The 14495-nt window shown below is 41.4% G+C and overlaps 1 protein-coding gene across 1 annotated transcript in view; it reads right to left on the bottom strand.

Moving 5' to 3' along the window:
• HFM1 (helicase for meiosis 1) overlaps window positions 1-14118 on the bottom strand; it is a 123417-nt gene extending 109299 nt beyond the window's left edge. Inside the window, exons 1-6 of the mRNA XM_073358226.1 lie at window positions 14045-14118; window positions 12528-12639; window positions 11984-12096; window positions 8926-8985; window positions 4287-4334; window positions 2686-2756 (exon numbers count right to left, since the gene is read on the bottom strand). Coding sequence (XP_073214327.1) covers window positions 2686-2756; window positions 4287-4334; window positions 8926-8985; window positions 11984-12096; window positions 12528-12598 — 363 coding nt within the window. The 5' untranslated portion in view covers window positions 12599-12639; window positions 14045-14118. The remainder of the gene's footprint in view (window positions 1-2685; window positions 2757-4286; window positions 4335-8925; window positions 8986-11983; window positions 12097-12527; window positions 12640-14044) is intronic.
• Window positions 14119-14495: the final 377 nt, after the last annotated feature.

Below are 14495 nucleotides of genomic sequence, written 5' to 3'. Positions count from 1 at the left end.
CTTCCATATTGGTGCACATAACAAAATTCATGTGGTGGGGGTGGGGCCGAGGGGTTCAGAGAGTGGGAAGGGGCTCAGGGCTGGGGAAGAGGGTTAGGGTGCAGGGCTGTGTGGGCTCTGGGGTGGGACTGGGGATGAGGGGTTTGGGGTGCAGGCTGCCCTGGGGCTATAGCAGGGAGAGAGGACTCCCTCCAGCTCTCTCCCCCCACAGGAGCACCTGGGCTGGGGAGGGGGGAGAGAGAAGGCACCTCTCCCCACCGCGGCAGTTCCGGGGCTGGGCTACAGAATAGGTGCCCCTCCCACAACTGCGGCAGGCCCAGGTTGTGTTCAGGCCCCTCCCACAACTGCGGCAGGCCCAGGTTGTGTTCGGGCCCCTCCCACAACTGCGGCAGGCCCAGGTTGTGTTCGGGCTGGGGGAAGGGCTCCTGTCCCCCGGCTGTGGCAGCTCTGGGGCTGGAGGAAGGACACCCCTCCCCTGGCCATGGCAGGTCCTGGGCGGGCGAGTTCTCTGAGCGCCTACGTGGCGCTTAATAGGCTGCTGTGCAGCCGTGCGGCTTACAGGAAACTTAGCGATGGTGGTGGTGCCGAGGGTTCCAATGATGTGACTTTTGTAGGAGCTGAATAGTGTGCAAGCGCCTTGTGGCTCACCTTTGTCGGTACTGGTGGTCCCTTTGTGGTTATATCAGCTGGTGCTGCCAGAAGTGGTGGTGCCAATGAAGTTGGTGGTCCCGAGTTCGTTGTCAGTGCCGGAAGTGGCAGCATGATCGGTACTGGTGCCGATTTCCATGCTGACATAGTTGGTGCCATGGAGGAGGTGCTGACTCGAGAGGTGATTGACTCAAGCTGGTGATCGGCACCAACGGTAACAATCTCGCAGAGGACCATTCCTTTTTATGTGGTTCCCTCTGCAGAGAGGTTGACACTCGCTACCTCTTTTCTTTAAAGGATCGAGCCATGCTCTGTCAGTTCTGACCTGGTCAGAAAGCCTTTAGAGCAGGGCTTTTGGTGGCCCATTTCTGGGCTTGGTAGTCATGATTTCTCCATTAAGATCATCTTGAGGCGAAGGTCCCAGTTGCTCTCATCTTCAGGTTGTTGCAGCAAACGCACTTTTGGGATATGTGCAATTCACCAAGACATCTCACACACAGCAAGCGTCTGTTCGACCTCAACATCGCTTCGCTGCAGGAGCCGCATCTTTTAAAGCCTGGGGGAACGAGGCATGCTTCAGAAATTGCTCTGAAAAGGAGCAAGGAAAGAGGAAAACAAAATTTTTTTGAACTAACTATTATGAACTATAAACTAACTTATCTAAGGTATCTAACTAGTTTTTCTCTTTTTTCTATCTACAGGGGAAGAAGTTGACACACTGCCCCAAGTCTTCAGCTGAGGACGGTTGAGAAGGAACTGAAGGGGTTGTTAGACAAGACTCCAATGGCGCCGCGAGACAGCTTCTGTGAACACACATCCTGACCGAACACTGCGACCAAAAATCTCCAGTCAACAGCACCAGGATGCACCGACACCTTAAGTGGAGCACCCAGAGACAGCACTCAAAGAAGAACTAATGGTTTTTATGCAATCTTCCACTGATTTCAATTCGATGGGAGTACTGTATGCAGAATAATGGCAGAATATGGCCACAAGCAAGGCTGATTTTCATGAAAGTTATAAGAAAAAAATTGTGTAATATATCTTGTAGGTACTCATTAGACTCAGTATTAATTAACAAGGGTTTCTTACTGAGCAACAGGCCATCTAACTGGTATGGATAAAATAGACATGCACTTCAACAGGAGGAAAAAAACAGGGGAAAGAGATTGCAAATGTAAAAAGAATACCAATCCCCATGATTTTAAAGGTTCACATGCAGCGAGTTTAAATGTAAGATTAGTGTCTGCAGAGGCAAAACAATCTTATCAGCTGCTCTGAAGAAAATTTTAACTAATGGATATGAGTTCTGCATGGCTATCCCTTAAGACTCCAATCCATCTTACAGCATATGCTTAAAATGCTCACTGAATTGGGACCTAAATCTCCAATGCCAACCCCTCTGCTCATTTTAACCACAAGACTGCAAAACCTGTTATAGTGTCTTCCTCTGCTGGAAAGCCCTGGCTGGGATGATTTAGTTGGGGATGGGTCCTGCTTTGAGCAGGGGGTTGGACTAGATGACCTCCTGAGGTCCCTTCCAACCCTTATATTCCATGAGTTGTTTCAATTTAGGGTCTTGAGGTTTGGAGAATAAAAGCAAGGAAAAATTGGAAAATCCTCAAGACTCCCTAAATGATGAAGAACCCTAGATGTTGGATAAGAAAGTATATTCTAAATGGCGGTCTTCCCTGAGACATAACTGTTATCGACTTCCCAAATTTTAATTTCAAAATTTGATATTTGTTCTGGGAAAAAACATTCTTATGAATCCACATGTGAAACTACTCTGGAAATCACAATTTACAAGAATATTATACTCAAAATGGATAAAGAAATTTAATCCTGGACCTTTTTCTAGATGAGCTGCATTACTATTCTGCTTACCTGCTCCTGAAATGTGTGCTGCTGCAATACTCTGTACCTCACTAACAATTTATCTAGTAACACTTGTAAATAACAAAATGGTACTTCAATTTAACATTTAATATATTAAATACTATCTGCAGACATAATTAAGAAATATTCTTTACTTACATCATCCAAAGCCTTGGACTGTATGTAGTTAAAATATGGGAATTCCTTGAAAATATTTCTAAACTGAGCAGCTTAAGATCATATTCAAACCATTCAGTTAAGAACATAAAACATATCTTTTCTTTTAACTGAAAATAATAGCTGCTATATTAAAACCTAAATAAAGAATTTCCACTGTTACAAACATGTCAAGCAGTTTCCAAAATGTAACTCAAATGATTTGATGGTTTCAGTTCAATTCTTTGTGGACAGGAGTCCACTTTACAAAACCCCCACATCAGTAACTTTTAGGAATGTATTGGCAGAGACTAAGAACTAAAAGGAAAACAGAATAATCCTTAGAGGTGGTCCCTTTGAAGAAAGACTGAAACTCTCTTTTACTCCACAAAACATGTATAGCAGGGTGAAGTAGAGTATTCACTGCCTGTCCATGCCTGCTCTGGGAAGAGAGAGAGAGAGAGAGAGAGAGAGAGAGAACACATTTCAGATTCAAAAGCATTAAACTGATTAACGTTTTTTAAAAACAAGGTTTCAAAACCTCTACCTCACATTTATTTTTTTAAAATACATAACATAAATGAATGTCATGCTGTTTTCTTTATTCTGTATATGTAGCTTTATGCTTCTTTACTTTTCTCCACAAAACACAAATGCACACACACACACACACACACACACACAAAAGAGGGGAGGTTGCCCAGAAAAGCCAAAAGGGGGCAAGAGTGCAAGAACTCATAGGTACTGTCCAATTAAAAAATACATATGTGGGGTTCAAATACAGTCTCTTAAAACTAACAGAAATTTTAAATACTTTTGCTCAGCTCTGATTAGTATATACAGTTCTGTTATTGTTACTGTATATTTTCAAACAAAAACAACAGGTTTAGTTGTTTCAATATTGTTTTTATTGAGAACTAGTTGAAGGAAAACACCAAACAAGAAAAGGAAACATCAATCAATATGTAAGAGTAATCAAAGACCAAGTAAAGAAGAGTATGTAATGCTGATTGAGTGTTTAGGAAAATAAGGGCCAAGAATTTAAAAAATGGATACCTAAGGTTATGTAACAACCTGCCTGTAAAAGAGCTCAGCATCCAGGAGCTTTCACTTATATCATTAGATCCACTGACACCTCAGTGCTTTTGCAGTCTGGTCACTTAGTTGTCTAAATATGGATTTGAGAAGCCTAATTTTAGGCACCCATTTTTGAAAATGTTTAGCCTAGGAGTGTGTCAGAGGATTAGAAAACAAATATTAAAGAACCAAAAATGGCAAAAGTGAAACACATCTATATGCTATTTTGCTTCAGCTTTATTTGAAGTTTTATATTTGAATTAGGTAAGTACCTGTATTTTATATTGATATTTTAAATGTATCACTTTTATAAAAAAGTATGAGTACATGATCTAAGAATAAATTACTCAGGCAATGAATGATTAATTATCATCCCATTGTCCTATTTTCACTATGTTTTAGAGGTACCAAGCATAAAGAATATTTTACCCTTTGATTCCCAGATTTTGTTGGGAATCAAAAGTAATACTGTAAAATACATTTAAAACATAAAACTTGTAAGCCAGTAACAGTAAGTAAAAGGATACGGATTTCTGTAACAGCCCTCAAAAACCCCAAATCTTTTTCTACAGTTCCTAAAGAAACAAAACCAAATGTATAAAAACTGACACTGTTTTCTACCAATAACCTTTAAAAATTATTTTCCTAAATCTCGTATATACATCCTTTGGAGAGTTGCAGGCTTGTAATTGGGCACAGGATGATAAGGGAGGATTTGACAGCTGGGGGGGAGGTCATGGGCTTGTCACTAGGAGGGATCTGTACAGGTTTCCACAGCTTGTGGGTAATGGGAAGGTCACAAACCTGTCATGGAGGGTTTAGCAGTAGTTGTCAGTCACTTGTTACTGTAAGGGGTACTTGAATATGCATTCCCCTTAACATCCTTTATTGATTATAGCTCATTTTGTGTCTTTGCTTAGTGAATTTATCATTCCTATCACATTATATTGAACTCTGTTATTTCTTTTGTACAGTTTTATGTGATTTCCTTTTAATTTACAATCCTTTAAAAATTTCCCTGATGCAACCACAATGGGTCATTTATTTATTTTCCTAGGTTTCCTTTACATAAGGATTTAACTTTTTACTATGTCTTGAGTATTATGCCCTTCTGAAGCTTTCAACTATTCTGTATCTTTTTTCCACAAGTGTCCCTGTTCATGGGCCCTTACGCACCAACCCAATCCTTTATTCTTCCATGAAGAACGCTCCGTAATTTCAATGGGGGTTACGTACATAGAAAGGCTACAGGATTAAGACCACATTGTCTTTAAGTTATACTTTCCTTCATAGCACCAAGGTGTAGAAAGGGCTTATGAGCCACACAAATTACTACAAAACAGAGCCGTACATTAAAATGTATTATGCCATCCTATCATGTGAACATGCATTTGTATCAGTACTAAGATTAAAAATATAGGTACTATACAAAAGGAAGAGCCTGTAATAAGGGACCACAAAATACAGAAGCATCCGGTGAAATTTTTGAAGTCTCTTGCAGTCAGGAAAGGAGCCTACAACCATCTGCTATTTTCAAAAGACTTATACAATAAGTACATACAATAACTGAAACATTTATATTTTGCCCCAGTGAAGTGTGAATTTTGCAAGTCAATGTTTCTACAAATAGCATTAGATTTAACACTGATGTACTATATTATGTTGTTTTTCCATTACAGCAGAATCAGTATTTCTGATTCAAACTGACTCTTCACATATTTCTTCTTAGCCCTTTTTTGAAGTTGGCAAACCAAACAAAAATAAATATTAGAACATAGAAACCCCGAATAATGTCAGATAGCCATGCATGGTTAGGCTTGTAATGAAGACAGACCCTAAAGTTTTGTCTTTACTTCAAGGTCCTGCATAGCTTAGTTTTTACCTGCTTGTCTACTGTCTCCTACTGACCCAGCTACTAACATCACCTTTTGGTCTACCCTTTTCCTCACTTAGAATCATAGACTTTAAGGTCAGAAGGGACCATTATGATCATCTAGTCTGACCTCCGGCACAATGCAGGCCACAGAATCTCATCTAGCCACTCCTGTAACAAACCCCTGACCTATGTCTGAGCTACTGAAGTCCTCAAATCGTGGATTAAAGACTTCAAGGTGCAGAGAACCCTCCAGCAAGTGACCCCTGCCCCACGCTGCAGAGAAAGGTGAAAATTCTCCAGGGCCTCTGCCAATCTGCCCTGGAGGAAAAATTCCTTCCTGACCCCAAATATGGTGATCAGCTAAACCCTGAGCATGTGGGCAAGACTCACCAGCCAGACACCCAGGAAAGAATTCTCTGTAGTAACTCAGATCCAACCAAATTAGATAGCCAATATCCCCATTATTTCCTTCAACTATTCTTGCCTGTCCATCTTCTTCCATGAAGTCCCCTTTACCTATAACTCCCATTCATACTTCCAACATCTTCTCCAAGTACCTCTTTAAATCCTACTTTTCAAGAAAGGCTTATGATTCTCTATTAACTATCTATTAGGGCTGTCGATTAATCACAGTTAACTCACACAATTAACTCAAAAAAAGTAATCACAATTAAAAAAATTATTCGCAATTAATCATAGTTTTAATCACACTGTTAAACAATAGACTACCAATTGAAATTTATTAAGTATTTTTGGATGTTTTTCTACATTTTCAAATATATTAATTTCAATTACAACACAATACAAAGTGTACACTGCTCACTTGGTATTATTTTTATCGCTTTTATAGTGCAAATATTTGTAAACAAAATCAATGGTATTTTTCAGTTCACCACATACAAGTACTGTATTGCATTTTCACGACAAAGATTTCACCTTACAAATGTAGATTTTTGTTACATAACTTCACCCAAAAACAAAACAATGCAAAACTTTAGAGGAGGGGTTCTCAAACTTTTTTTGATGGGACACCCTTTGAAAATATTTCAGGCTGTGATGGCCCCCCCATACCATGCCACCCTTACTTCTGCACTGCTGCTGTGGGTGGCACTGCCTTCAAAGCTGGGTGCCCAGCCAGCAGTCGCTGTTCTCTGGCCACCAAGCTCTGAAGGGCTCAGTCAGCCCTCTGCAGGGCTGACAGACGGATCCTCCGCTTATGTGGGGACTGACAGCTTGCAGCCCCCTGTAATAATCTCATGACCCCCTGAGGGGTCAGGACCCCCCAGTTTGAGAATCCCTGCTTTAGAGCCTACACGTCCACTTAGTCCTGCTTCTTGTTCAGCCAATCATTAAACAAACAACTTTGTTTACATTTACAGGAGATAATGCTGTCCACTTCTTATTTACAATGTTACTAGAAAGTGAGAAGAGGCATTTGCATGGGACTTTTGTAGATGGCATTGCAAGGTATTTACATGCCAGTTATGATAAACATTCGTATGCCCCTTCATGCTTCGGCCACCATTCCAGAGGACATGCTTCCATGCTGATGACGCTCGTTAAAAAAATAATGTGTTAATTACATTTATGACTGAATTCCTTGGGGGAGAACTATATGTCTCCGGCTGTGTTTTACCCGCATTCTGCCATATATTTCATGTTATAGTAGTCTCGGATGATGACTCAGCACACTGTTCATTTTAAGAACACCGCTGCAGATCTGACAAAACGTAAAGAAGGTACCAATGTGAGATTTCTAAAGAGAGCTTCCGCACTCGACCCAAGGTTTAAGAATCTGAAGTACCTTCCAAAATCTGAGATGGATGAGGTGTGGAGCATGCTTTCAGAAGTCTTAAAAGAGCAACACCCTGATGCAGAAACTACAGAACCCAAATCACCAAAAAAGAAAATCAACCTTCTGCTGGTGGCATCTGACTCAGATGATGAAAATGAACACGCATCAGTCCGCATTGCTCAGGACTGTTATTGACCAGAACCTGTCATCAGCATGGATGTATGTCCTCTGGATTGGTGGTTGAAGCATGAAGGGACATATGAATCTTTAGCGCATCTGGCACACAAATATCTTGAGATGCCGGTTACAACAGTGCCATACAAATGCCTGTTCTCACTTTCAGGTGGACTTGTATTCAAAAATAAAACAATGTAAAACTTTAAAGCCTACATTTATTTTTTATACATAATTCTACATTTGTAAGTCCAACTTTCTCGATAGAGACTACACTACAGTATTTATATTAGGTGAATTGAAAAATACTATTTTGTTTTTTACAGTGTAAATATTTGTAATAAAAATAAAGTAAACATTGTGTACTTTGTATTCTGTGTTGTAATTAAAATCAATATATTTGAAAATGTAGAAAACCTCCACAAATATTTAAATAAATGGTATTCCATTATTGTTTAACAGCGCAATTAATCGCGATTAATTTTTTTTTAATCACTTGACAGACCTACTATCAATATAATTTTTAATTATGATTTGTATTCTACTAACAACCAGTGTGCCAGGCACTGTCCACATACAGAGAAAGACACAGTCCTTTCCCTGAAATCTAAATCTAAAACTGAAAGTATTTTAAAAAGATATTAGTTTATTGATTTTTAAAAAAAAACAAAAATTATAAAAATCTACAAGGCTCACATTTTATTATTTTATCAAAATACTTTGTCACACTACTTTCTCCTGCTTCCTTTTCACTGTTCTTTTTCTTTGTAAAGCCTGATCCACTGAGGTACTGAGTCATGTCCACAAGTTATTCAGCAGCCACCATTCAATTCCTGTTGATTTCAATGGAAGATTAAAGCGTTTACCACCTCAAAGAACCAGGCTTTAAGATTGCAAACTCTTTGGGACAAAGACATCAGGTGATTTTCAAAAGTGCTTAAGTGACTTAAGAACAAAAGTTTCACTGACTACACTAAGGAGCTTTTTAAAATCCCACCCCCTTGTCTTCATATATTTGCCTGTCAAGCACCTAGTATGCTATTGTCACAGTACAAATAAGAGTCCCTCATTATTATAAGCCCTTGTGACTTTTGTGGTTTAGGAGTACCTAGTTAATTCCTTCTTCCCGATTTGGTGGTCTACACATAACCTTCACCATCTGCTCATTACTTCATCTTACCCAAATATTTTTAACATTTATTGTACATATCTTGAATTCCTCTTCATCTAAGAGCGTGAATATACATTATTAATACAGATATCACATCAAGAGTGTAGTAAATATTTTTTCCGAAATATTACAAAGAATAATTATAATTACCTTCCACGCCAAAAGTCTTTGAAGCATCAGGAAATGACTGTACTTTAACTTCTTTTCCATCTTCAAGAAGTGGAAAAAACATCATTTACACCAAAATCTGAATATTGAGATATCTACATACTATGATTATTTTTCCATAACTTTTTTCATCTTTTATATTTTTTAATTGTATTACAATAAATGTCAACTTCCTTCGTCACAGAACTGTCTTTGTAATCTATATTTGCATATGTATAATTAGTTGTTTTAAATAAGCTTCAAAAGTCTTAATAAGAGATTTCATATATTTTATTACAATTGTCCTAATATTTTCAAAGAATACACTTTTTTGACAATACAAATAGTAGGAAACAAAATCTTTTCTTCTCATGAGCATGTCTAAGTTTGCTTGATCCAACTGAAATTTGTCTACCTAGAAAGTAGTCCTCTTTTCTAGCCAGATTTTTAAGAACTGAATCACAATGGACAGGCTATTAAACCCATCTATCCTGTCATGCAAAATAAATACTGGATTCTAATGCTAGATTGTGACTTACTGCACAGATGAACGAATGAAATTTAAAGACCTGAGGACTGGGAATAGCTGGACATGAAAGAAGAATGGTTTATATGTATGACCTCTCCTCTTAGGCAGCAATAAAGCTGCATGGAGGGCTGTTTTTCCTAGTCTTCCAATTGGCTTTCAATTTCATACAGCTATAAACAAGTTAGTGCTACATTCATCTAGGGGTGTTTTTGTTAGTCAGTAATTTCCTTAAAATAACAAAATCTACTCCATGCTTAACTTTCTTGTAGAAGGGTTGAGCTCAGGGCAAATTTAATTAAGGTATTAAAATATTGCCAGGAGGAAATATCTGTTTTTAATTACATGCAAGAGAATAATAGCATTAGTGCCTGGAGCTCTATTAAGTACTTTCATTTCAAGGATCAAAAACTCAGTCTTTGACAAATGTATCTAAAATAATAATATGATTCTGATAGTTGATGAATTATGATAATTGACTAGAAACACATACCTTTTTTTGAATGTTGAGCTGGTTCTTTCATCATCACTATCTTTTTGAAAGTTAATTAATATTTTATTTTCTGAAATATTTCTACCAGGTTGTTGACAAGCCCTGATTTCATTTTTTATCTTTATTGTGGTCAGAACAGGGAAAAGAAGAAACCAATTCCAGACTTTCATGTTGCAAATGACTTATCTCCCTCTCCTAAACTTAAGTACTTCTTGCTTGTTATAGGTCATGTCAAAATGGACAGATACTGATGATTTACTATTTGGTTCTTCAACAGCCCTCTTAAAACGTGGTATAAACTTCTGACTCTCTGCCTCATCTATAAAAGCCAACACATTATTCCCTCTATAATATTCAGTCAGTGCATTAAATCTCTGCATAAAATAGGACCAAGTTCACATATATTGTCCGTATGGACGGTGCTATTTTCTTTTAGGTACCCTATTATATATACTGTCTTTCAATGCAGATGTATCAAAAACCGACATAAATTGGGCTACTTGCTACCCTCTGCTACATAAAACAGAGGGTAACAAAATGGAGTAGAAAACTCAAAACTACATGGCAAGTGGAAGACAGTTTTCCCCTGGTCACCAAGACCTTTCAAGCCCCATACATAAGAATCTTGCAGCTCTGGAGGAATCAGACATTACCTTCTCACTGCAAAAAACTGAACACACATATGAAAGATGCCAGGCTACTGCAGGAGATCTGCAAACCGTAATTTAGTAATATGACTGGTGTGAGTCACAGGAGGGAACAAGTGTGCATGCACAAGGCTTCCACACAGACAGCCTTGGCTTTTATTAGATATCCCAAGGTATGTACAGATTCTGATCACACCAATGACTCAGGAGTACAGATCCACTTCTGTCAACCCGTTCCAAAACAATTTGGAGGAAACGCCAGGATTGGGATCTTGTGGAGTTTCATATCCCCCAACTTACGCAGAGGCTAATTCAGCCTGTGATCTTCGCCAGTATTGCTTTTAAAGGACTTCTTTGTTGGTTGTTTCTTCTATTCCAATGCTTGCATAACAGCCAGAAGTAAACTAAGGGGTTTTGACACAATGGAGCAATCCTTAAATTGTTAGTAAGATTAAAGACTATGAACCCTCTCCCGTATTCCCTGCACACTAAAAATTCCCAATGAAGTCATTGAGATTTTGGGGTATATGTATAATTAATGAGTAAGAAGAGCAGAATTTGGCCCAGTATTGTCGCCATCCTATATTAATGTCAATGTCATATGTTTGAAAGTGAAAAATACAAAGGCCAGTTAAGCTTGTTAAACACAAACATTTGCAAATGTACGTAACTTTATTCAATGAGTAGTGCCACTGAGTTTAATAGGATTATTCATGTACAGAAGCATATGAAGAAATGGGCCTTAGCACCACAATTCAAAAAACAAAAACAAAAACAAACAAAAAAAGAACCTATCAGTCACAGCAGCTGAGAATTGTACAAGTTTATTTTGTGATCATATAACACCAGAATCTGAGGAGAAAATTTTCTCCTGGTAGAGACCCTGGACACTCATTCAAAATAATTACTCGTTGTAAATCTTTAGGTCAAATTCTAAGCTGTGCCTCCTTAGTGGGGAAATTGGGAAGGCATAACCAGAGGGGGTCCGTGGTGAGCAGAAGGGCAAAGGTGGCTTTATACCACCTCACCTTTGCATTTCTTGAACTCTGGGCTGATGTGTGGGCCATCATACTCTTACAGCTCCTTCCCATGGCACCTTACCACAATCCAAAGTAAACCGAGTCTGGTCATGCCCTGCTCTCCTCCAAACCACCACCTTCCACACCTCTATACCAGAGGCTGCGCATAACCACCATGAAACCCCTCAAGTAAAGGCTCTGAATGCTCAGCAGAGAGGACGTGCCTGGTTTTCACTTCCTTTGCACCACCAGAACAACAAAAAGAGCACGCTCATCCCTCAGAATCCAAACTATTATTTTTCTAAATTACATGTCTATAATACTTCACATGAGCACCAGTGTATTTCATTTTAAAAATGAATATCAAACATTTTACCTAGACAGTTATTTTTTTCCAATTCCTTCTGTAACTCTTGAGTGGTTGGAATTCCAGTAACAGATGGAGCAGGTGCAAGATACCAATTTTTTGGCTCTTCATGTTCTAAATATCTGCTTGTAACAAAGGCACATGAGATAAAAGTATTCCTTAACCATTTCCCACCAAATGTATGTTAACATTATTAATTATAAGTACCATATTGATTGTTCCTTTCCCTATAAATAACCATTTTTTTAAAAAGTCATAGTAAATTTAAGACAAAACTTCTGTTAGTCCAGGTCTTAGAAGTACATACTGTATACAGTATAAACACAAGCACAAAGTAACATTGTTCAGTGTACTTTAACCAATATTTCAGAATATTATGTGTTCCCAGTTTGGGACTAACAACCTTCATTAGCATCACACCTTCTCTCTCTTTTTTTTTTTTATTTACAGCTAGAGGGGAAGGGGAAATTCCAAAACGTTTCTCTGTTGCAACATGAGGTCAAGATATGGAAAAGGTTGAGAACCAGTAAAGTACATCATTCAACAAACTTACTTTTGATTTGCATCTGGTCTTTCAAAAAATAAATTATCCAATGCAAAGACAGTGGCTGTAGGTTTCAGCATTGCTCAAGATCAGACATGAATTCTCATTACGCTGTAAAACACTGCACAAAGTTGTGTTGTATATATACATACATGCAAAGAACAGAGAAAGCTTTCTAACCAAATAAAATGTGTATGTGTGTCCCTGCTTTGGCGCCTACGTGTAGGGGCAGCCAGGGGGCTCCACATGCTGCCCCCACCCCAAGCACTGGCTCTGCAGCTCCCATTGGCCAGGGGCTGCGCCTGCAGACAAGGCAGTGAGTGCACAGAGACTCCTGACTCCACCTTCAAATAGGAGCCGGAGGGGGGGGCATGCCGCTGCTTCGGGGAGCTGCTTGAGGTAAGCGCCACCCAGAGCCTGCGCCCCTGACCCCCTCCCATGCCCCAAGCCCTGATCCCGCTCCCACCTCTCGGTCCAAGCCCAGAGCACCCTCCTGAACCCCAAACCCCTCATCCCTAGCCCCACCCCAGAACCTGCACCTCCAGCCAGATCCCTCACCACAGCGCCACAACCCCCTACCCCAGTCCTTATTCCCCTCCTGTCCTCCGAACCCCTCATCCCCAGCATGCAGCCCCCTCCTGCACCCCAAATCCCTCATCCCCAGCTGGAGTCCTCACTCCCCACACCCTAACCCACTGCCCCAGTCCAGAATCCTCTCCTGCACCCTGAACACTCATTTCTGCATACTGGAACCCACACCTTCAGCCCAAAGCCCTCACCCCCTCCCACACCTGAACCCCCTGCCTCAGCCCAGAGCCCCCTCCTGCACCCTGAACTCCTCATTTCTGGCCCCACCCCAGAGCCTGCACCCCCTCAGCCAGCCCTCACCCCCTCCCACACCCCAACCCCAAGTCAGCCTGGTGAAAATAAGCAAGTGAGAGTTGGCAGAGCTACGGACAGAGGGCGAAGGGGATGGAGTGAGTGAGGGCGGTGCAGGGCCTCACAAAAAGGCGAGGCCTGGGGTGGAGCAAGCGTGTTTGGTTTTGTAGGAGTAGAAAGCTGGCAACCATAATCACCAGTACAAAAGTTTGAGAACCACTGATGTAAACCCTCCGCAGCGTAGGGGAAGGAGGCCACTCACTCCACCCCTCCCCCGGCGGCCAACCCTCACACACCGCACCATGCGGGGCTCCGCCACCCCCCACACAAACGATGCCTGCCATTGACTGTGACAGCCTAGTCTGCCTGCAGGAGCTGGGGGCCCTGGTGCTTTAACAGAGCGGTCACCAGAGCCCCTGGGCTACAGAGCTGCCGGGCCCCATAGCAGCAGGCGCAGCCACCCCTCCCGAGGCCCAGGAGCAGAGCCCGGGGAGCTGAGGAGCCTTTGCATGACGCTGCTCGAAGAGGTGAAAAGAGCCTCGACTCTCTCGCCTTCGGAACCCTGGTGACATCATTCGGGCCACTCCCGGACAGCGCAGCCATCGGCTCCGCCCCGACCCCCCGTCACGAGGGGAACCGAATCATACCTCGTCCGCCCACCTCTCCCGCCACCGCACAAAATGGCGTCAACTAGGGCAAGGACGGAGCGCGCGAGCGTTTTAAGGTTCGATCGATCCCACTCCCGCCTCGGGCTCACAGACCAGCCAAGCTGACCGAATGATCGATTGATAAGCTCGCCGCTTCAGGGATCTATCGTCCTCCGGGGCGCTCTGGGCTGCGCTGGGGCGGGTCTGCTGGGGCACGTGCCTGAATTTCCCCTCAGCAGGTCCCGTTCAGAGATCACGCCTTGTGCCACCTTTATAATCACTCGCTTTCGAGAGGGAGGAGGCGGTGACTAGGAGGATATCCCTAACATTGCGGCACCCCGCAGAAGAATGGAGGGCTGCGTTTTCTTTGTCTCTCCTCTTGCCAGCGGGGGTGTGGGCATGGGCATGGGCTTGGGCATGGGCATGGCGTTTCTGGTGGTGAGCTGCTTCC

This window comes from Lepidochelys kempii, chromosome 8 (assembly GCF_965140265.1).
Source record: "Lepidochelys kempii isolate rLepKem1 chromosome 8, rLepKem1.hap2, whole genome shotgun sequence".
NCBI classification, from domain to species: Eukaryota; Metazoa; Chordata; order Testudines; family Cheloniidae; genus Lepidochelys; species Lepidochelys kempii.
Note: the sequence above shows the minus strand (reverse complement) of the source record. Positions and strands in the feature narration are given on the sequence as shown.